At 44.6% G+C, this 25,364-nt stretch overlaps 1 protein-coding gene across 3 annotated transcripts in view; it reads right to left on the reverse strand.

Moving 5' to 3' along the window:
* The window catches only part of trio (trio Rho guanine nucleotide exchange factor), a 458,133-nt gene that overhangs the window by 98,602 nt on the left and 334,167 nt on the right, over positions 1 to 25,364 (reverse strand). For all 3 annotated transcript variants that reach the window (XM_075876473.1, XM_075876472.1, XM_037427115.2), the window contains exons 48-50: positions 22,006 to 22,189; positions 17,652 to 17,697; positions 11,884 to 12,244 (exon numbers count right to left, since the gene is read on the reverse strand). In XM_075876473.1, coding sequence (XP_075732588.1) covers positions 11,884 to 12,244; positions 17,652 to 17,697; positions 22,006 to 22,189 — 591 coding nt within the window. The remainder of the gene's footprint in view (positions 1 to 11,883; positions 12,245 to 17,651; positions 17,698 to 22,005; positions 22,190 to 25,364) is intronic.

The following is a 25,364-nucleotide window of genomic DNA, read 5'->3' on the forward strand; positions in this document are numbered from 1 at the left end:
TGAACCCCGCGGTGGATAGGAATTATACACGCATATTATGCTTATAGGGTAATACGAGAACTTTGCTTACCTAAAACCGCTCACTCAACATGGTCGTTTAGTGGTTATGGCGTTCTACTGCTGACCCGCAGGTTGCTGGATCAAATGCCAGCCGCGCGGCCACTCTTTCGATGGAGGTGAAAATGCTTGAGGCCCATGTACCTATAGATTTAGGTGCACGTTAAAGAGGCCCAGGAGGACGAAATTTTTCGGAGCCCTCCACCATGGCATCTTTCATATTCATATGGTGGTTTTGGGACTTCAAACGCCAGCATTTATTAATTACCTAAAACCACTCCACTTCATCTCTAAAGCAGTAAAACTTCTGAGGAGATCTTCAAGGTGTCTCTCTCCATGAACAATGACGAAGCAGCAATAATATATTTCCCATCTCCCATGCTTGCAGCCATTATACAGGGTGCCCCAGCTATCTTTAGCCAGGGCTGGAAAAATATGCCGAAGCACTCTGTAACGGCGAAACGAAATGCATGGTGCTTACTATCATCTAAAGTAAGTCCCCCCATTAGCAATTTTTCGCTAGAGCGTTATTCTGCATGATTAATTAACTAAATCCTGAAGCAACGAAGCTATAGCCAAAATTCCACGGAGAAAAAATGCGGATCACTTTGCAAAACGTTCGATTAGATATGCAGTTACTAACTTTATCGAAATAAAAAAAATACCACATGACATGATCGTTTACGCGCCTAAGCGCGCCATGATTGCAGTGCTCCCTAACGTTCCCCCACAAACGATATGCTGCACCGATGCCACTTTCGTCGATGCAGCGGAATGCATAGAACAAGACGCCTACTCGGTTGTAGTATTCAATGCGCAGTGCCACGTGGCCAACAGCGCAGCAGTGCGGATATCCAATCCCGTATAGGCTGAGCATGTCGTTATCGCGCTCGCCATGCTCAATGACCGCAGAGAGGCTGTGTATAGCGACTCAAAAGCAGCCATTAGGGACTTCCACAGGGGAGGCATCTGCCGTTTAGCCCTCCGTATACTACAAACCACCGAGCACGCTTCCTCGCACTATTTACCCTGGTTAAGTCGCAAACGAAGTCGCGCGAAGATTGACAGACTGCACCGCTTTGGATACCCTCCATTACCCCGGCCACAGGGACGCACCGCACTCGTATAACGAAGTGACTAAATTATTTTACCTTGAGGCTGCGATTTTCCAGCCGGACCTGGTCGACCAGCTCCAACTCGTCGCTCGAGCCCAGCGGGTGGTCCAGGCCAGAGGGTTCCTGTAATAAGGGACCCTCCCACCTCCACTCAGAAGCTTTACTAAATAAATGTTTCCTCTATCTCTCTTTCTTTCCGCGAAAGGTTTACCCTCCTCCGTCCGCTAAACTACACAGACCCCAAGCAGTTTTCCTTCGGGTACTCCAGACCAGATCGTACCGACGTTTCTCCGCGAGATCTACCCTGACATCTTCCCGAACGACCTGTGCTTGACATGTGGCGAGAGGGTCACATTAGACCATATTCTCAGCACGTGCCAAGTGATGAACTCAAGAGGGAGATGCTTTTACGTAGCCCCGCCCCCAGTGATCAGCTCACGGCTGTCCAGCGGGCTCGCGAGGTGGCCGGCAGGCTCGGCTTGCCGGTCCCTACCTGATATTGAGCCGGTTGCGCGACCCAGTCGCGGTCGGTCGGATAAAATAAAAGTTATTTTCCATTCTTCCTCGCTTCCCTCACGACAGTTCATGACAGCGACAATAACACGCAGCATTATCGCCAGTGTTGCCGCTAACAAAACGTGCGTCACCGCATAGCCACCACCCATGCCACCACCATCGTCACTGCCCTGCAGAGGCAGCAAAAACAGCCTGATACTGTGATCTTTTTCGCGCGGGACGTTTGAGAGCGCTGCAAATGCGGCGCGGCAGCGGACATGTCACGTGATTATCTACATTTCTTTATATATATAAAGTTAGTAACTGTGGAATCAAACTTCTTGCTAAGTGCTGTACAATTTTCTCACAGTAATTTCAGTTTTATGCGAAGCAGGGAGTCAGCAGCTGTCTATGCAGCATTTTTTTCACTTTGAAGGAAGCGCTTTCTACGAGGAGGACCGACGTGTTTTTGTAAGCGAGCACTTGTGTGCCCATCGAGGGCACCAAGCACGCCGATTACGCAGACGTTTAAAGTACAACTTGTGGCCTGGTGCAATGCGAGCATGCAAGTTAGAACGCAGGCGTCCGTTTTATTGCAACAAGAGCATGCTACGGCGCTGGTGTGAATATCATAGGTAACATTCACTCGCGTATTCTTCTAGGGTCGATCCATTTAATATAGCTTGCTTAGTCAACACAGTACACATGTATATTTAGGATACTGTTACAAAATCAAAGAGACCACACTGGAGCCACAACTGACGTTATGCCGCCGTGACGCTTGTATCACAGGAATACACACTTGGTGTTTATTACCCTGTTATAAACTTAGGTAGCCGGCACTGCAACCACAATTATCGTACCACCGGCAGTTCTCGACCTGGCGTTGCTCTGATTTGATTTATATGTAGGGTTTAACGTCCCAAAACCACCATATGATTATGAGAGACGCCGTAGTGGAGGGCTCCGGAAATTTCGACCACCTGGGGTTCTTTAACGTGCACTCAAATCTGAGCACACGGGCCTACAACATTTCCGCCTCCATCGGAAATGCAGCCGCCGCAGCCGGGATTCGAACCCGCGACCTTCGGGTCAGCAGTCGAGTACCTTAGCCACTAGAACACTGCGGCGGGGCTGGCGTTGCTCTGTGACAGAATGATTGAGCGACACGCTGAATGCGTGGGTTCGATTCCTGCTGGAATCCTGATTTTAATTATTGATGATTGACAAGTGGGGTTTAACGTGCCAAAACCACCATGTGATTATGAGAGACGCCGTAGTGGAGAACTCCGGAAATTTAGACCACCTGGTATTCTTTAACGTGCACCCAAATCTGAGCGCACGGGCCTGCAGCATTTTCGCCTCCGTCGGAAATGTAGCCGCCACAGCCGGGATTCGATCTCGCAACCTGCGATTTTAATTCTTCGAATTCATCAACTCCGACGCGGCCCATGATATACGGGTATGTGCCACCCGTGACTAGATAAAAGAGTACCATAGCGTACGCCACCCGATTTTCACGTTATGGCCAGACAAGCATGTTCGTCATATACCTTATTATGCCCTCCTATGCAAACTTTGGTCTATACAACTGAGGCGACCAAGAGAGCACCGAGACGTAGGCGGCTAGATAGATAGATAGATAGATAGATAGATAGATAGATAGATAGATAGATAGATAGATAGATAGATAGATAGACAGACAGACAGATAGATAGATAGATAGATAGATAGATAGATAGATAGATAGATAAATCGGTAGATAGATGCAGCTTGCACTAGTGTCGCAAGGTTATAACGGAGCTGATCGGCATCCAGCATGAGTTTGATGTTTTGAGGTTATGCCAAAGTTTTTAATCGTCGATCTGCATGCGACTGTTTCACGTCTCTGTAAAGCATTTAAACCTGGCCTTCCACAGCTGTTCGTCGTGGCTAACGTCCACGGCATGGCACCACACGTTGAGCCGGGTCACCTTAAACTAGTCTTGCCCGAAACGTAAGCTCGGCTAATCGTCTCGCCTAAAGTGCACTCAACGGAGTGGAGGCGAACGAGTGCATCCAGGATTCGAGGCACGCTAGTCGCGCCACGTCAGGCGGAGCTTCAGCGGTTGCGCGACAGTAGAGAGGCCAACAGTGTCGAGGAGGGACATCAGCTATGCTTTAGTGGGTGGATGCTATGAGCGTCCCCCTCATAACAGGGCGGTGCCATGTGTGCCACCAGGCTCGAAAAAAAAAAAAAGAAAGAAAACGTTCTCTTTATGTTGGCCTACTGTTTTACCGACTTCGAATAAATCGATCATATAACAAAGAAAAATATAAATTCGCGGTATATCTCTCGGCCTCTTTATGCAGAATGACCTCATTTCTCCCCATATTTCCGTCCTTTATCTCTGCTTTTCTGCCACCAATACCTTAACCGTCTCTCACTTGTTTCTATCGCCGATGTGTTAAGCTTTCCATGGTTGTCCCTGAAGGAGCCCCGAAACACTTTTTCAAGTAACCACGAAAAGAATTCACTGGAAGAGCTCATTGCCTCACGAATTCAACGCTGCCAAATTTTTAAGAATCCGCCCAGAGCGAGTGGAGTTACAAAGGTTTGTCGCATGCTGCAATTACTTCTCCCTGCTGTCGTACCGACAAAAGCGCTGGAAGCTAAACAGGGAGGCATTGCAGGAGCAAAGAAAAACGTCACGCGCGGACAAGTCGCAGCCATCTCTGTAACGACCGAGCATGCCATGTTCAAATCAGCCCATGGCTGATACAGGGGCTTTTACGAGTGGTTTTTGAGCGTCTTCCGGGATTTGTCGAGAGAAATCAATTTTTAGCTGACTTCGATAATTTATTGCGAACTTCAGGCAGCGTGCTGTGCTATATTTGGCTCGCGTGTTGTCTGGAGCCTCTACTACCTATCAGTAGCGTCTTCTGACCATGGTCAAAAAGTGTAGCAGGACCCCTTTGTCTCTAAAACCCAAGGCCTCACGTAGGCTCGTAACCACACGTATATCTGGGTGGATATTGCCATATTCAATCAGAATATACTCCATCGTTCCCTTCGCTCCCCCACAGCATGTAAACACTGTTCTTTTTAACTGAATCTCGCTTTACAACTACGCGTTCTCGGACATCCCGGCCTCACTTCGAACAGTAAAGCGCTTTCTTTTGAATGATCACAAAACCTCTCCCTCCTTATTTTGTTTTTCCCCTTTCGCTGGGTGGGCTGTTCAGACTATCCGTCTTACACTGAACCCCCTTGCACTGAGCTCGGAGAGCCCCTTACCACCAGCCACATTTGGGAAGTTCTTCAAAACCTTAATGGACGATCGGCTCCGGGACCGGATGGCATCTCGAACAAGGCCCTAAGGAACCTAGAAGGCGAATACATCAATTTCCTTACCGATGAGATCAATCGCACATGGAGAGAAGGGTCTGTCTCAGACTCTTGGAAAATGGCATCGGTTGTCTTCATTCCCAAGCAGGGGCTCTAGGTGGTGTTGGCGAAGCGCGAATGCACCACGGTGACGTCACGGCGCAGGTGACAGGAACTCGGCGGAGCCGTCAATGTCATGCTCACGAAGCAGGTGCGAAGTTATGCCACCGGTTGCTAGGCAACTCGCGGAGGCATTATCGCTGCGCAGAAGTTTTTGTTCGCGACGGACGGACCGACGATCGGCATAAACATCTTCCCTGATGAAAGTATCACGTACCAAGCGATATTTGGACCCATCACACATGCTCTCAACAAGTGATCACTGCTGCAAGTTGCCAGGTTATGAAGGTGTCGTCATTAAACAACGCAATTAAAATACAGCGGTACTGGTTTTCGCTTGACTTAACCCAAATAATTCCGATGCTGAAGCGATAGAGAAAATGGAGCTATGTGGTATAGCGATAAATGGCGTATATGGATTCCTAAAACGAGTGTATATACGAGTTCCGTGTTAGCGCGTCAACCTGATCGAGGCATTTGTACACAACTTGTGTACAAATGCCTCGAGCAGGTTGGCGCGCTAACGCGGAACTCTACTGCTTTTATACTTCTGACAGATAAAAAAAAAAAAAAAACGAAGGCTATAGGCGCGAAGGAGCCGCGAAGTTTCAGATGCGGACGTGATCAGCGCCGAGTGCGGCAGAATGTTAGCTTCCAAAAAAAAAAAAAAAAATATGTTGCAGTCAGTGGCACCTAGTTTTCAAGGGGCTCTCCCGTGTGAAAACGATTCACATCGTAAATTGAATAAAGGACCAAAGGTTATTGTAAAGGCACCAATCATTTTCCTCCATTAGCAAGTTCGTCGTCATCAATAGTCTAAGAATCTTTCCACAGAAGGTCAGCTATTTTCATGGCAATGTTGAATTTCCTTTCAAAGCTAGAAGCACAATAAGGATCCTCGGCAGTCAAGAGCTCTACAGAGCCTAATGAGGCGTAGTGGCAAAAGTCGGCGTTCGTGTCACATGCAATTTTCTAGTTTTCCATTCGGGAGCAGGGGCTAGTGGGAATGGCTACGTGGATAATATACGGTGCACTTCATTTTGCAAAGCTCTGAACGTTCCGTTTAGATGACGAAAAATGTTGGTAATTTTGAGTTCCCCTTTACAACGTCCTGCGTCGCACAAATCACGGTATTTAGTCACTTCAACCGTCCGCCTTGATCACCAGTGCCTGAAGCGAAGCGCTTAGCGCGCGTCCAAGCTATCTTCTCCGCAACGTTAGGCCCCGTGAGGAGAAGCATACCTCTGCGCATTCGTTCACTTTACGCATATGGGGGAGCATGCATCTAACGAGCTCAGATAACTTTTCCGAGAACGGCAGTCAAGAAATAGCGTATCCATATTATCGGATAGATTCACGCTGGAAAATTATCTATTGAGACCTCCCGTGAGTGCGAGTACCGCATGCTGATCGCAAAGTGCGCCCAGCACACGATACAACTCTGCCGAAGTAGCGGTATTTGAAGGGGGGGTACAAATGCAGCGAGAATAGCTATATCGGCACCGCTCAGATGCTTTTTCCCTACCCACCCGCTAATCCTGGGGCCCACGTGCACCTTGAAAGGCTAGCCGGTCTCGACGTAAAAGATTAAAATGTGGTTCACCCCCCCCCCCCCCCCTTCATAGGAATCACCATAACGCGAAGCTAAAAGGTGTTCACACAAAAGTAGTTGATTGTTTACATTGATATAAGAGAACTTGCACACTGTTTGGCAGCTACAACACTATTTAACGTGGATGTACTCACGCCGACGTTTGGTGGCCCATCTCCATACCGATGACTAACGTTGATGATCCATGATAAAACAAACCTTTGTGGTAGCGGTAGTGTTTAACGGTGGGAGCGCAATAAAAAAAAAAAAAAGAAAAGCGGAGTGACAGCCGGAAGGGCGTCGCCGATTCGACGCAGAACTTAGGCTAGGGCCGTCATCCTGCTGGTACTGATTCCCACGGCCAGTTGAGAGAGGCTCAACGGACGTGCTATCTTCCTTCTAGTCCGGCCACGATTATTTTCGGGGCGATCATAAGCGGTTACCCGCTTATTATCGCCCCGATCCCGCTTACGCGACGCTACTGCCAGACGAAGGATCCCGCTTACGGCGATGCTACTGCCAGACGAAGGAGGCGCACGTCGCAAGCATTTTTTTTATATGAATGAAAGCCACAAAGCCACCTAGCGGTGTCTTAGGCGTTGACTTGACAAATTGCACTTCTCGTATTAGAAACGAGACGAACGCATAGCAAAGACGAATTGTAGGAGTCAATCACGGAAGCCACGGTCATGATGCAGTGCTTCACCTCACCGCTCCGAGATGCAGACACCACCCCGCCGACCTAGAGTACCGAGATGAAAGTGCGAGATATAAAAGCCTTCAGAGTCTGAGACTGGCTCAATGGATAGCGTGGCTGTAATCTGTTTTCGCGGACCGAGAGGTCGCGAGTTCGACTCCCGTTGATGAAACTTTTGCCATCTGATCATTGCATTGAAGTTATCTCAGTGATGGCCTAGAACAGGGGTCTGCAACCTGCGGATCAGCATTATGCTGCTCTTGGCACGACGCCCAACCTTTGCCACTGTTGTCAAAACTAACATGGCAGTTCTGCCCTAAAATGGCATTTTCTCTTTGCAGCTACGTTTGACTGTGACATGTGCGCTAAAATAAACAGAATTTATAATCCAGTTTTAAAGTTATTGCTAATTTAATTTTTTCTCTTTCCCTGCAAGACCTTGACACGAAGCCATGGGAACTAATCCCTACTGCAAAGGTTGCATCCCAGACCTATTGTTTCCAGCCCATTGAAGTACAACAGGCCAGTGTGGCTTCAAACATGAGTCAGGCACAGACTGTCCCGTGAACGCATAAATGCACAAAGTAGGTCGGCGGTATTTCACTTGGATAATGTAGTCTTGCTACACAGGTTCCCAAGGCTGTAGTCTGGAGCGCTGACCACAACAGTGTCCCTCACAGTCGAGTGCTACAGTTATGTGCTCAGAGATAAAAAAAAATTCCTGAACACATAGTGTTGCTGCCGATGTTTCAGCACGCAGACTAGTTTCAGCACGCAGACTAATTTGCTTCAAAGCTGCAGCCATGTCTACAACTTGGAACTAGTACCTATGAGCTCAATAATTGAACCGCTGTGCAGTCTCCATACTTACACATCTAATATCAATTAGAGACGTCCACTAGCCTCTCAAAGCCAAACACATGCGAGGAGTTTCTCCCTTCACAATGCAGCTTTTAAAGCATACAACAGAAACATTGCTTATTTGGTGGATGACTCTTATTGTATCAAACCGGGTGGAGCACAAATACAGCGAGGATGTGAAAAATGTGTTCAAGCTTGGAATGCAGCTGGAGAGAGAAACGAAATGCTTGGAAATTACTCTGGAGCAAATTACAGTCACCTACACAAACACTTCTTATTCTCACCCTTAGGCAAAACTAAATATGTAACGCTGATGTTGCAACGTGTCAAAACCCTTTCACTATGCTTGAACTTGGAAGCGACAGACAATTCATTTATATGCAAATGAGCTCTATTAAAATCTACAACACAAAAAATTTCATGGAAGGGAAACTTGAACCTAAAAGTAATACGATGTCAAAATAGTGAGCTATTCCACTCTGTGAAGCTAGAAACCCCACAAAGGTGACACAGTGGAGGCGAATTTCGTATCAAAGACCAGACTGTGAATGTGTCCATTGATGTTCAAACTGCCATGCAGAGTGTACCCTGACACATCCATAATGACATGACCGAAGAGGTGCCCATTAAATGATGTTTGATTGCCACGGCCATTCACAAGACCAAATTCTTCACCTAGCGACGTGCATCGTCTTGTCTAGCTTAGAGTATGCATGTGGCACTTCGTGCATGATCTCCCATGTAGAGTGTACCCCAACAAATCCATAATGACATGACTGAAGAGGTGCCCATTAAATGACATTTGATTGCCACGGCCATCCACAAGACCGAATTCTCTAGCTAGCGATGTGCATCGTCTTGTCTAGCTTAGAGCATGCGTGTGGCGCTTTGTGCATGATCTTAATTGGTGTTTACCGCCAGCTCGCATAAACATTTTTCTGCTTTACATGTAGGCTTCGCTGCAACAGAAAATGTGGGCGAGCCAGCTTCCAAAGGCCAAGCTTACATGTATCCTTCTTAAAGTTGGCTTACTTCAAAACAAACATATACCCCTGTCACACGGCCACCACCAAACTCCGTTGAACAGAGTCAACGTAAATCTCCCCTAGGGGGTTCAACGGAGAAGGAGTTGTGGCAGTGTCACACGGCCATGACGAGGTTGTAACAGTTGCCGCGAGGGGGCTCAGCTAGCGCTGTTTCATTTTAGGAAATGTATTCCAATTTCATTATTCTAAACAAACACCCGTTGTGAATGAGTACTAAAACGAAAGAATGTTTAATATTGCCAAAATGTATTATTCTTTCACTGCGGCCACTTCGTGCTCGAAATTTTTTTCTGATCTCTAGACTGCTGGGGACGAGAGTACCTCGTTTCGCTGCGAAGGGAGATCGTTGAATATCATTTGCGAAATGCTCCATTTATCTTCGCTTGCATAAGGGTGGCTGTGTGACACGGACCGTATCTTCGTTGTCGTAAGGACGAGGGAGTTAAACGGTCTTCGCGAGTGCCCGTGTGACAGGGGTAATACACTGCTAGGAAGACATTTTCCTAAATGTAATATAAGCAGTCTAAAATATTGCAATGCAAAAGCCCTATGACCTAACTTTATTGTTTAATTGTTTGCCATTGCCCCAAAGTGCACGCATGTCCTGGCAGTGTGCGTCCAGCGTGGATAGCTACAGTCACCCTGGAGAACCAGTATCAAGAAATTTGATCAAGTTAATTTTTTCAAAAACAAAGCTTTCCATCTAAGAAATTAATCCTGCTAAAGAGCTTCCTATGAACTTGTAAGCTAGCCAATGATCTACCATGGCGGACAACCTTTTGTGCTCGAAATAAGCATGAACCATAGATATTTAAACAAAAAAGGTACAGGAATGAGCTCATCGCTATATCATTTACCACCCAATTTAAAAGAGGGTGCTCTCAATGTCTTAATGAAAAGCTAGAGGCATAGCAGCAGTAGCAGCAATGCAAACGCTGTGGCTTTACAGGAACGTATTCCACAGAGAATCATTCTCTCAAAACTTTGTGACAACAAAAGCTATTTACCAAACAATACTTAGAATAACAAATGTAACAGGCATCTTTGATGTCCTTATAGGACAGACACCTTCCTAAGTATACATGTCTACATACAAGGTCAAAAAGCCTGTCTGTTAAAATCAGCATTTGAGCTTTTACTATTTCATTGAACAACAGGAGAAGGGTGTACGTTTCGTGATTGGTTATGACAAGATAAAAGCTGCATAAAGGTAGCATGATGAGCCCCACCATACCTTCATTTGAATAAACTGCACTGAGTAAATGAGTTCAAAACACTGCAAATGATGTTTACATCAACAGTAACTTAGCCTAGCATTAAAAGCCATCCTGCAATAAGCACAATAAACCACATGAAGTATGGCTACAAAAGTAATGGAAAATGAATCTTCCATGTGCAGATGTGAAGTTTTTTGATCAAGAGCCTTTGAGAAAGTAAATTTTAGTGCTTGAAGTGTAAGTGGTTATAAGCATCAGGAAAAACCCACATACTTGCTTCGAGCTGTTGTCATTACTGGTTTCCAGCTAGACTGTAGCTGCATGCAAGGTTGACTTACCTGCTTCTGGCACATCTTACAGGAAATGATGCAGCTGCATAGTTAGTACAGGAAGGTCATGTGGTATGACACAAACGACATGCAAGTGAACAAGTTTATTATAAAATCATTTAGCCATAAATACTGACTAGTACTTTATACATCCCTTGCTTCTTCCATTCTGCACGGGTCTTTGAAGTAGACTCACATAATGTACAGCTCATATTTCACACTATACAAACAAGCCATTCTCCTGCTGGTGCAAAATATTATGCATCTCCCCCGCCCAGTCGCAGAAGTACTGCAGCCAAGCCACCTGCTCAAAACCAACTTCGAAAGACTGGAGAGGAAAGGATCACGGCTGGCCGGGAAACACTGCCCGCAGCCCTGCTTGTCAAGGTACTGTGTTTTCATGTAGTCTCATCTTCCACCATATCAATTTGGCTGAATTGCTAGTTTACAACTCATCGTTCAAGCACAGGTCCTGGAGACTTGATCAGGAGAGTGAGAGAGGAAACAACTGGTGCGACAATGCAGAGCACAACAGCCAGAACAAACAAACTCCCAACTAGCATGGAGCAGTTCAGGGAAGCTGAGCATTTTTCCTTGTTCTTGGAGGGACCTGCAGTCAGCCAACCCAGGTGAGCACACCCCGTCACAGGGCAGCACTTGTGTTGGACAATACCGATGCGAGTCAAACAACAGCTAGGCCTAGCTACAGCCTGCCGGACGTCTCGTGCCAATGATATACATTGACTGTCATTTACACCTATGTACAACATTCAGACTTGGGTTAGCAACGCTGTGAGTAGCTGCACACATGCAGAATCCTGCATGGGTGCTCCTGCACAGAGCATTTGCGGCACAAACAACCATGCATGGTAAGTTGGGCACACTTTTCACAGTTATCACCTTGCAGCTCTCTGTACATATCTACAGGCGTGGCACATCAGTCCTGAGCAGCACTAGTGGCCAATGGCGCCTCGAGGGGAGCCCTTACCGTCTCGGACCAGCGACGGCCATCGGCCGTGGGCTCGAGTGTTGCTGCTGCCCGACTGGCCGAGTCTAAGCTGTGGCTGAAGCAGAGGGCGGCCTCGGGCTTCGCAGCTGCCTTGGGCCGCAGTGTGTTGCGGAAGCCCTCGAGAAAGGTGCGTTTGCCTTTGCCGGGGCTGTGTTGCGGTGCTTTACGATCTTCTGCCTCGGCAGGCCGCACCAGCTTCTTATCACGCTGCCGCATGGACTTTGAGGTGCCACTGTCCACCACTGACACACTGCCCCGTGTACACTTGTGCGCTGCAGCTGGGTGTGACAATGTCTTGCGCAGTGATGGGTTCCACAGTGAGCTCAGTTCAGGTGCCGAGCTGCAAGAGTCGCACAAACTGTACTTCCAGTCATCTTTTAGCCAACCAATGCAATTTCTCCCACTGCTTGAATTAAAATAGAGTAGTTTCTAAGCCAAGAGCATAACTGTCAGAATAATTCAGTTCACAGACCTTGCATACACAAGTAACATTATTCAATTTGGCTTTTCACACAGCCCAGAGACTATACAGTAGACCATTGAGAGACGCAAGTCCAGTCCACCATGGAATTGATACTGACAAACAATAAATTTAAATACTACATGCATTATCTGTGATTTTCAATATGAATAGAAATTTTTATTCTACAAACTTGCCAAGTAGTGAAATGACATGCTGCAGTTGTAGTACTACTACTACCACTACTACCACTACCACTACTAATAACAATAATACTTTTTTATATTATTACAAATTGCACCCTTCAGTTGAAGCATGCATTGATTCAAAGGTGCATTGCAGAAATGCATGGCACTTATGAATAAGCAGAAAGACTATGTGGTTCAATGAGAAAAATAATAAGGCAAACAAGAAAATAAAGCTATGAAGGTAAGCTGGGCATGATTTGTAGCATCAATGAATGCAAAGAAAAAAAAACTGTTATGCGCCTCACAAGTTGGATACAAAGCATTGTGCAAGCAAAGAAAGAGCCAAGTCAAGCCTTGTTTATCAGACATACAACTACTATCCATCCATGCAGTTTTAATGGCATGCACACTGGGAATAAGCAGGAATATATGATTTTGTTTTGGTTAACTACACATGTTTTATTGAATGGTGACCTTTCACTTTCTCCCTGAAGACAATTGCTACGCACTAACACAACTATGAATAAAAATATGCCTTCTTTTCTAACAAACATCTACAAAAAACACCTGTCTGCATACGCTGAAAAAGGCAAGGTTAAAAAAAACATAAAAAACATAATACCTATTGTGTATATTAGCATGAAACTAATCTGCCTTCATTAATGCTTTGGTTTATATATGTAAAGGGAAGAATGCAAAATATAGTTACTGAGGTAAACCCTAAGGGAACGCTTCTAGTGTTTGGGTACTGAGTATTTTATAGGTAAGTGTTTGGGTACTGAGTATTTTATAGGTAAGTGTGAAGAAGATTTACTTATTTTCATCTGTTATATACAGGGAAACATACAATATTTGGAATTCAAGCTGTTTATAAAAGAACCACACCAATGTTCTGCACCTTCCCTTCCTACCGTACCAAGAGAAAAAATGTCCCAGTTGACTGACATAACATTCTTTCATAGCTTCTAAAAAAATTGATGTATAACATCATTTTCTTGGGACAGCACACAAGCATTCCTATCGGCTAATTAAACAAAGAAATTTCAATACCCAAGAGAGAACGCGAACTCTTTTCCCCCATTTTTCTCAGTGCTGTCCATATTGAGTAGATGGTGAAGGTGCCAGATGAACAAGGCTTTACTATGAAGCTCAGAGAAAGAATGTAGGGCAGAGACAACAACCTTACTTACAAAATAGAACCATGGGGTTGGCTATACAGGATTTTTGGAAGGAGATCAAGTTTTGAATGTTTTGCTTGGGGAAGGTAGCCTGGGGGAGGGGGCAAACAAAGCCAGGGTTACACATTTCCATGAGGAATGCCAGGGAAGCAAAGGAACCTTCAACAATACATATGGCATGCAAGCTCCTTATAATCTCACACAAGGCATCCTCATTTAGGATGAAAGCCAGGCATTGTGGGGGAAGCATTGCAGTGGGCCTTTGCTCTCCATGACCAAATGCCAAACAAAATGCTTACAACAGCAAAACTTAAAACCAGTTCATAGTTCAATAAAAACTATAGGTTAGCCAGCCAGTATATCTTGCTTAGGGTACGCAGCACAATGCCATTTCAATGGTACAAAAAAATTAAGTTCAGCAAATTGATGCATAAAAAATGAACACTAACTCAAGCTTGCACAGGCAATGCAATAGCACAGCACGAACCTTCAAGGATGAGTGCACAGTACATCACATATTTCTTTTTATTGACAATGACCAAACAAGTCTACAGATACAAAAGATTTACATTTAATATAAAAGTGAAGTTAATAAATATGGAGCTTGACTGGCAAAAAAAAATTAAAGTGATAAGTTACAACCCAAAAATATTTGATTTGAAACAAAGTAACTACCATAAACTTCTGTAAGCTATAGTGAAACCAATGAAATAAATGTAATAGTGATCAGTTTTTTTATTTAATAATAATAATAGTAATAATAATAATAATAATAATAATAATAATAATAATAATAATAATAATAATAATAATAATAATAATAATGCTCTGCAATATCTTGTCAAGATGCAAGCAGGTCATTGAGCTTTGATGCTGTCTCTCACCATAAAAACCCCTATCTGGCTGCTTTATAGAAATGAGCATTTATAATAATGAAGCTGATGACCTGCTTGACTTCACAAGAAAAACAGGCTAGTGTGTCCTATATACAAGGTGTGTTAAAAAAGAAACCCAACTTTTCAAGTAGCGCGCCAACTGCAGAGGGAGCGCTGGGGCTACTAAGCGCGTCTAGCAGCATGTTTACGCAAGAAAACTGTGATTTGCCACTTTTCGCTCTGTTAGTTCGAAAGCTACAGCTGCTAAAGTGAGCACATGAACAAGCCGTTTTTCAGATTCGTGCAAAGGACAATGAAGAAATAGGAAGAATAATGTGTGTGTGTGTGTATGTGTGTGTGAAGTTCTGCCACAAACTTAGGAAAACTTTCACAGAGACATTTCAGTTCACGGGGAGGACTGTGTAAGTCGAGAGATGACAACCATGTTGAGACAGTGCGAACTGCGATTCCTGGAAATTGTCGTCCGATAATTAAAGCAGTTGCTCATGAAGTGGGTATCAGCACAGAATCTTGTCATGCAATTTCGGTCGTGCAATTTCGAGTGACAAGCTCTGGATGCCTTGTGTCAGTGCGAAATTCGTGCTACATTTCTTGACTGATGAACAGAGGCTGACGCATGTTGATATCAGCCAAGAACTACTCGCCACAGTCAATGACAATGAAAACTATCTTAACATCATCACAGGCAATGAGACATGGGTTTATGGCTATGATGTTGAAACGTCCGAAAAACGCCCGCATGAGTTGGTCAAAAATGAAAGTGGTGTTTATTGCATTTTTTAACTGCTAAGGCAATGTTCATCAGGAATTCGAACCACATGGCCAGATGGTAAACAAAAAAGCTTACCAGGGAATCCTAGTTGTTTCGAGAAATTCTGTGTGCAGCAAGAAGCCTGAATGTTGGGGAAATCAGTCTTGGATGTTATGCCATAACAATGTCCGCTCATGCGTTACTCCTAGTCAGCAACTACTTTGCAGAACACAGCACTTCTGTTGTGCCCCACCCACAATATTCTGCAGACTTAGCCCCAGCTGACTTTTCTGTATTTCCCAAGCTGAAAAGCCCTCTGCCAAGGACGTTGTTTCCAAACCAAAGAGGAAATAGAGGACAGCGCAAGAAGAGAACCAGGTGTCATTCCAGAGAGAGCAGTCTAGGAGGCTTTCCAAAGATGAAAGAAACAATGGGAACAGTGCATTGCCAGTAGAGGGGACTATGAGGGAGACAGCACTTAAAATGACGTGCAATAAGTAGTGAAGGTGTTACAGCAAAGGTTTGGTTTCTTTTTGAACACACTTCATATCTCCATAGAAGACAAGCATACACGCCTATATTTCTTGAAAAAATCTTAGGCACAAAAGTACAAAGCAAAATGTTCTAAAATAAGCTCCTTAAAACTTTAAAGGGGCCATGCAGCACTGCAGCTGAAATTTGTTATATTGAATTCGTCTTGATGCGAGTCTTGATACCTCTAAAAACTTGCTGGCATAAAAATGATAAACCATGCTGCACTTTTAGTTATGTCTAAAACACTTAAATGAGATATGATAAGACACAATAACGATCTAGGTAAACACATTGAACACTATAATTACTACATAAATGTTCCCCACATTTACAACAACATTATATATAAAGTTCTGAACTACATAACAGAATATACAGGAGGAGGTCCCAGAGCTAGACATTGAATTTGGATCTATTTATTTATTACTATTTTATGAGCCACTCTGCTTGCTCTTTAATTGTTACCAATCAGTCGTGACTACTAAAAAATCTAGCATAATCAATGATGGCTTATTGTTTTGGGAAAAGCTATGCAAGAAGACCTTTAACTACAATTAGTATTATACATAAACTAGGTGGGTGGGATCAATTAACCCCTTCCAAAAGACTTGCATGGCTCCATTAAAAACTATTTAGGACAGTGTTAGTACAGACCCTAAAAAAAAGCTCCCAATAGGGCCCATGCACTCAAATCTCCGACCACAAGGGAATTGCCATCTCTGTCACTACACTGCAGTGCGAGCGTTGCCAGCCTATTATGGGCAAACTAGGCTTGTTGGTGGTATTCAGTTTTCGTCGTAATTAATGAAAGTGAGCTTATACAACGTAGAGAAAAAGGTATGTGTAAGCAAAAAGTGCAGCAACTCCTAATTCTGTCAGAAGATGTGCAATCAGCCACTATCTTGAACCCAAGTGGGTATGGTGACGCCATCTAACATTAGTGCCTGCCAATAAATCTTCCTGCGCCGCGAGTCCGGTGCACAGTAGATTGCCTAAATAGCCTTGAATCTTTCCTAAAAATTTTTTTAATGAACACTGAACACTGCCAGCACGTTTCTTATCCCTCAAAATGCTCACGCTTGATTCATATTGCCAGAAATACAAACAATAAACAGGGTTAATTTTAGCCGACCTGTAAATCATTGCAAAGGCAACAATGACAATTACAGGGTAATGGGGGTGTTTTCGTGGTAGGGGTGCTTTCAGCCCAGCTTTTCTTCTAGAGTCTGTACTAACTATATACTACTTACTACCAGTAGTGCTATCCCTACTTCTACTATAATCACATGATTAAGCAAAATTCTAATGGAAAACACGTTTCAGTTACCACCGCTTTCGATGCTAAAGCAGACCGTGTCTGCAATGTTCTAATGGCACTTGTGCTGTTGGCACGCTAACTTGCTTAGGTGCGTGCACATTTTTTTACAAAAGATGAATTGAAGACTAGTTATCCAAGAGTTCTTATAGCTATAAAACAACATTTTGTGTTTAAATGTTAACACATCCCGTCAATTCACTTTAAGGGAAATATTTGAGAGATAAGTATCAATATAAAAACACAACACAGTATTTGTCTTCCCTTGCCAAGCACACAAAGTGTCAGTCACACTGTGCACTGTTGTCACATTGTGAAATGCGTGCTCATCAAAGAGGTGGCTAACCAGACAGATGCTAATATTTAGAACACAAGCAATGCAATGCACTCTTTCATTAGAGATAATAAAACATCCCAATACTTACATATCCTTTGTAAGCTCTTTCTGATAAGCTATAGGAGACTGTATGGCTAAAGGAGAACAAAAGAAATGAAATCGAGTTAATAAATGACCACTGAGATGAGAATACTCGCTGAACAAAGTACTATCCAATTTAATTAGTTTAATATAAAGCCTACTGTACAGGTCGGTACACTGTTAGAGGGAACACTTGCACGTGCATGGCTTATGTTCTGAGCTTTGCCTTTCACAGGAAATGAGAAAATGTGAAAAAATTGGAGGACACTTGAGCTTCGCTTTCAAGGGCAGATGGCAAGAGCATAATCGAGGCTCGTGTGTATCACCTGCTGAACAGCTAGCCTGCTTTGATTTTCGATGCATGCCTCAACCATGACGTAAGAAAACAAATGGCTGTGCACGTAACATTGGCCATTTAAAAGTTTCACTGAATGCATACTGGTTGTCAAGTGCCCATAGCGCCGTAATAATTGCTTTTTTGAATCAGCAAAGGGTCTACTACGCGTCTGTAGGGCAACACGCAAACCTACATAGCTGTTCACTTAGCTGCAGGTAATGATTAAAGGAAACCTGAAAAGGTTTTTCGAAGTTTTGTCAGCATTTAGGCTAGAGCATCATCAAATCATTTGCACCACAAATTTAGTGGCACGCTGTGTATGAAGGCCACTACGAACAATTATATCTATACCCTCCTTTTCATCCCTGCCTTGTCTCCTCAACTCATGAGACACACTGGCATTACTGGAAATCGCAGCACCCTCATGAGCATGCTCGGCGGTTTGAGCATGCTCACCCCATCACAGCCTCTAAGCTGACAGGTTGCACCCTATCTCGGACACCACAGCCCAATGCGGACGGCAGCGCACATGCCATCTGGAAAAGGCACACGCATGGCCAGCGCGTACCTATAGTCCAAGCTAATGTTCCACCACAACCACTGTGAATAAAAATGAGGTCATATCGACGTGATCACGTGCAACCACTACAGTACGTGCGCATCCAACGTGCACTGATTCCAACCATTGCATCATGGTGTCAGTATCATCATCAGCTTGACTACGTCCACTGCAGGACAAAGGCCTCTCCCATGTTCCGCCAGTCAACTCAGTTCTGTGCTTGCTGCTGCCAATTTATACCCACAAACTTCTTAATCTCATCTGCCCACCTAACCTTCTGTCTCCCCCTAACCCACTTGTCTTCTCTAGAAATCCAGTTAATTACCCTTAATGACCAGTGGTTATCCCGTCTACGTGCTACATGCCCGACCCATGTCCATTTCCCACATGCATACGTCATGCCGTAATGCTGCGGACTAAAGCACATCAATGCAATCACAAATAGTAGCGATACAGTTCTGAAGGAATGCGTACGGCAAACGCGCACAGGTTGAAAACAGAACTACTGTTGGCTGCTAACACTACGCAACCGCAGTCGCTATCTGTGCGTTCATCAACAGCGAATACGCTCCGAATGTGCATTAGCAACGATATAGTTCTGAAGGAACGCGTACGGCAAATGTGCACAGATTGAAAACAGAACTACTGTTGGCTGCTAACACTACGCAACCGCAGTCGCTATCTGTGCGTTAATCAACAGCGAATACGCTCCGAATGTGCATAGCTAACATAGCCGCATGTTAGAGGCAAAGCCGTAAAACGACACGAAGCGTTAAGACTCTTTCGACGTTCGCTGATGGCTATGGTAGTGAAAAGCTTTAGCACTTAGAACTTGAACTGGTACAGCGCATTATGGTAAAGAAGGAATGACCGAGCAGATCGTCACAAAAGGGCAGATTTGCGTGGTCATTTTTTCTTTATCGTAATGCTCTATACCACTTCAAGTAGGACAAACCAACCTGCCCAAGATCGCGGAGTGGTTGATATCTGCTCCGACAGATGCCGCCACCCTACCAGCCGATCTTACTTCTATGCATTCCACAGGCAATCAGATTAGAAAGCTGGGTGACATCGTACTACTAGAGGATGTTGTACTGTGAATGGGTGGTTGAAAACGTGTTTGGCTGAGATGCAGTGATCTGCAGAAATTCGCAGCTTTAAAGTGTAATAAATTACACAGTTTAGGCACAGAACTTAAATCTTTCTGTAAATGACCCCTAGGACTTGCTCTACCAGCCCAATCTGTTTATACACAATCATTAAAACTATTTCAGTGTCCCTTTAAGTATGCCCAAGCGCTTTTGTAATGGGTGGGCCTTTAAAATACCGTGTTGCTCAATTCACATGTTTTGATGCCTGGCGTGATGATACGCTTCTGTCGTAAAATACACGATACGTTAAGGAGACTCCTTTAGCTACATGACATTCATATATCGAGCTTTCTTTCCAAATCGGTTTTAACAAGTATCGTGGCTGCGTGGTAGAACAGCTGCTTGCCACACAGACAGCCAGGGTTTACGCGTAGTGGTACCCGAAAATTTTTGTACTTATTTTATCTGCATCTTTCTCAATTTTTCGGTTTCGGATAAGATCATTTTTCACTCACAACTAATGACGCCGATACCAGAATTTCTGCGAAATGAACTCACTAATGCTATTGCGCTAAAAACAAGTGCTTGCATGAAATGACGCAGGGATGGCGCATGCAGCAAATCATCTGTCATTAAACCATCTTTCGATCAAGTTCCACGCGCCTATGCTGCTATGGCCCTTCTGTGTAAACTACAAGTTTCACAATGCAGCCCCTCACATTACAAGCAAAAAAAGACAGAATATTTCAGCTTTTCATGAGAAAAATATACAAAAACAAAAAACAAAAGACAATTGTGTCGACAGCCTGGGGTGCAAGAATTAGTGACCAGGTAGGAATGCATCCAAAATATTCGCATGGTTCTAAGCGCAGCCAAGCGCGAGAAAAGCGAACGGGTGGTTAAGAAGCAGATGACATCTGCATGTGCTGCACTGCGCTGCGTCGTTCTCGCAAATGAGCTTGGTTTTTTTTTTTTCCACTGCATGTGCGTGGCGCTGTGAGTAGCCTCTGCGCTATGCCTTTGAGCGCTCCCTATAACAGACAGAATCACACTTGTCTAGAGTGGCTGAGCAGTCTGCTGAAGGCAGCGCCTTCAAGAAGTAGACACTGGATTTGAGATAAGCTGTTGCGTTAAAAACAAGTGCCCTCACGAAATGACATAGGGATGCCATATGCTGCAAATCATCTGTCATTAAACCATCTTTCGATGCGTGAAGGAAGTGTAGCAGTGGTGCAATATGTATGTAGCTTACACATTTAGCTAATTTACACTGCTAACGGCAAGGAAAGCAGTTTTCTTTATATGCATCTCTCCTTAGGTGCAATATACATTAGTAAAACATTATCTTCCTAATTCCAAATGAGGTCTTCAAATTCACAATTTTTGTCTTGTTAATTTACCATTAATAAACATAATCAATTATATCATAGGAAAGCAAAGAACGATTTTGTTTTTATGTCTTCATAAGCGAAATCACCTGTAATAATGTCTCTTTTATTTTATACATCAGCAGTCATGTACCCAAACAATAAATAGACTTATGCTTTTGTAAACAAGCTGTTTAGCACAATAATTTATCCAAATACTACCATGCACTGCATTGAATTTAACCAAATACAGTGGCCACCTGCCAAGCTGATTTAAAACTTTCCACCCTCGTCAACTGAAAAACTGCATGCGGACTTCTGAGCAAAGGTGTTTGCTGCAAGCAGCCTTACATGCTTTTCGCAAACCGCTACAAATGAACAATTGACATGCACAGAAACTAAAACTGAAAGCACTATATACAGTCACCACTGTCTGTGATGAAAACATGGCTACAGAGCAACAATATATCGAGTGGCCATGTTGCATACGAGCTCAAGGAATCGCTGGCGTGGTCCGCGGCCAACTGTTCGACCACTCTATTGCCAGTCCTTCTGTACATCTAAAAGTGGCTCCATTAGTGCAGTAAGCAGGGCTAGGGTAGAGAAGTTCTGATCGCCTCCCCCCTCATTTACATATGCACGCACGTACGCACACAAACCCACACGCATGCACAAAAGTTGTAGAAGCTCCTGGCCGCATGCACAGCCACACTCAAGGCTAGAGTAGGAGAAATTATGCTTATTAGCTATGCATGTGTTAAAACTTGAAAGATGAAGTATATAACCAATATATAGAAATTTTATCTGGACAGCTTGAACCAATTATTTATACAGTTTCACATAACAATGGCATAATATAATTATGAGGCATGCCACAGTGGAAAACTGTGTATTTTAACACCAGTGTCTCTTAATGTGCATCCAAATCAATCTGAATACACAGTGTTTTTACAGTTGTCATAAAAAATGGTTCAAGTACAGAACAGGGAAAAATGATAAAGCCATACCTCTAAGGAAGTCTAGTTGGGTTTCCAGTATGGCCCGAATATTTGAGACCCATTTGTTACGAGCTTCCATAGAAGGTGTCTGAATAATAAAGGAAACACCTTCCTGATGTGGGTCTTTGGAACACAGCGTAAACTTGAGTGGGTCACCATCTTCCGTATGTTCAATGAGTGACATCTTGTTCACCTGATGGCCAATAAAAAGACTATGTGTTAATTTTCAGTGGAAACTACAAAAGCAGTCAACATGTTAAAGCTTAAAACAAGCAAAACAACGTCATACGAAGCAGTTTAAACTTTTTCAGTCCATTTTATGTGAGTAAGGCTTCAACTGGATCTAATATGCATGAAACCATTCCATTTTCAGCCTCATCATCAGCCTGACTACGGCCACTGCAGGGCAAAGGCCTCTCCCATGATTCGCCAATCAACCAGGTCTTGTGCTTCTTGCTGCCATGTTATACCTACGAACTTTTTAATCTCAATGGCCCACCTAACTTACTGTCTCCCCTTCATGCATTTGCCTTCTCTGAGAATCCAGTCAGTTACCCTTGATGACCAGCGATTATCCTGCCTACGTGCCATGTGCCTGGCCCATGTCGATTGATTGATTGATATTGCCGTGACATCTTGCCTGCATTCAAACCACGTGCACAGGGACACACATGCGCGCCATCTTGTGTTGCGCAGAGACGATAATAGCACGAGCACCCAGCTAGACCCGGCTGATGTGCGCCAAGTGCTTGGGACTTCTCTTGGGAAAGGAAGAAGAAGGCAGCGGAAGGACATCTTTGGTATTTGACGAACATGTTCTATGACCATAGTAACTTTCAATCAGCCTCACCAGCCACCAGTATTTCATGGCGACTTGTATGAAGATGTAGAAGATTGGCTGAACCTTTTTGAGAGAGTGGCAAGTTAGAACGGTTAGGACGAGAGAGAGAAGCTCCGCCGCGTATACTTCGCTTTGGAGGACTTTGCAAAGACATGGTATGAGAACCATGAAACCTCCTTTACTACCTGGGATGAATTTCGGCGACAAGCTCTGGCAACTTATGCCAGCACGGATCACAAAGAAAAGGCACAGGCTGTGTTTGAAACCAGAAACCAACTCACGAACGAATGTATCGCAATGTAAATCGAGGACATGATCCGCCTGTTCAAGCGCGCAGATTCTCATATGACTGAAGATAAGAAGCTGCGCCACCTCATGCCTGGGGTGAAGCAAGAGCTATTCGCTGTTCTCGTCCGCAACCAACCATGAACAGTTGTGGAGTTTCATACGTAAGCGACAGCCATCGACAAAACGCTAGAACAGCGGGCTTGACAGTACAATCAGGACATAAACTACGCACCTGCCAATGTCTTCTCTGGAGGCCAGTGAAGTGACATGGACGCCCTGCGAGAACTCATCAGGTCGATGATCAGGGAAGAGCTGAGCAAGTTGCAAGCACCTCACACTACAGCAACACTGTCTGTCATCGACGTAGTACGAGGTGAACTGAGGCAGATAATAAGCAAGCCGGAGCATAAGCCACAGCCGATCCAACACATCCCAATGTACTCTGAAATACTCAGACAACCCGTGGCGCACAGCAATGCAGCAGTTGCGATGGCCGCTCCTTACCCACAGACGGTACACAGCGCACCTCGTCCACTGGAACCGACGGCTACCTACTTGCCACGAGCCCGTAGTGTAGCTTGCTACGTGGATCAAAGGCCCCAGAAAAGTGGCAGTGGGGAAGCATGTCACCTGTATAGGTTCTTCCCATACCGACAGGCAGGATTAAGGGGCTTTCCGTTGTATGCATCATGCCCTCGAAACGGTGAACGGCCAGCGGAGATCGAAGAGTACCTGTCCACGCGCCAGAGCCCACTCACTCCCCGCCAACATCAGCCAAGATCATCGTCGTCCAGGCGTTACCGATCACCCAGCCCACGTGCTTCTTCCGCACGGCCTGGGCACTGTTCTACAAGCCCACACCCGCAAAACTGAAGCAAGCGACGACCTGTGAAGGTGAGGCCTCTGATAACTACAGTTGCGAAGATCCTCCATCATGGTTTCAAGGTGACGATGCTATGTTTACAGGGGACAAGCGCAGCAGTGTGAAGATAACTTCAGATTTGCGGTTATAAATAGACAGATACGAGCTGAATGCTTTAGTTGATGCCGGCGCTGATTATTCGGTAATGAGTCACAAATTGGCAAAGAAACCGAAAAAGGTTGCGACGAAATGGAGTGGGGCACAGATACGCACGGCAGGTGGCCACACTATAACGCCGCTTCGCAGATGCACCTCAAGGCTCGAAATATGAGGCTTCACTTACGTTGCTGACTTCATCATATTGCCGGAATGTTCAAGGGAGCTTATATTAGGAATGGATTTTCTGCAAGCCAATGGAGCCATGATTAATCTGCGCAGATCCAGTGTAACGTTTTCGACCGAACAAGCTATGTCGGTGGAGGACTCGGAAAGGCGACGTCTTACTGCTCTGCACGTTGTTGATGATGACGTCACATGTCACCACGCTGTAGTGTAATGGTGCTTGTTGAAAATAAGGCATTTTGCAAACATGAAGGAATAGCGGATGAAAATGTAGGGCTCTTTTTAAACAAAGGAATTTGCGTGGCAAATGGTCTTGTTCACTTAACAAATGGCTGCTCAGTTGTCCTTACGAATTTTGGAAATGAATGTCAGCACATCGCGCAAGATATGGCTATCGCCTATTTCTACGATTTCAGCATGGCAACCGAACTATGCAGCTTAGCGACAACACCAACCACTCCACAAGAGACCTGCAACGTCGACGCATCAGTTAACATGAACCATAGGCTCCCAGAATGTCAAAAGAAACGATTGTTTGCCCTTATAAAAGAATTTTCGGACTGCTTTTCAACATCCTCTAAGGTGCGATGCACGGCTATTGCAAAACACAGGATTATAATAGAAGAAGCCGTGAGACCGATTTGCCAGCACCCATATCGAGTATCACAAAAGGAAAGAGACATCATCAAGAAACAAGTGGAGGAGATGCTTTCAGATGACGCGATCCAGCCTTCCAGCAGTCCATGGGCATCTCCTATAGTGCTTATTAAAAAGAAAGATAACACCCTTCGATTCTGCGTAGACTATCCGAAACTGAACAGCGTAACCAAACGGGATGTATACCCTCTGCTGCGTATCGATGATACACTCGATCAACTACGGAGTGCATAATACTTCTCCTCCCTTGATCTCAGGAGCCGATATTGGAAAATCGAGGTGAATGAGCGCGACCGTGAAAAGACTGCATTCATAACCCCAGACAACCTCTGTGAATTTAAAGCGCTTCCATTCAGCCTGTGCACAGCGCCAGCGACG

The sequence above is a fragment of the Rhipicephalus microplus genome, chromosome X (genome assembly GCF_043290135.1).
Source record: "Rhipicephalus microplus isolate Deutch F79 chromosome X, USDA_Rmic, whole genome shotgun sequence".
Classification (NCBI taxonomy): domain Eukaryota; kingdom Metazoa; phylum Arthropoda; class Arachnida; order Ixodida; family Ixodidae; genus Rhipicephalus; species Rhipicephalus microplus.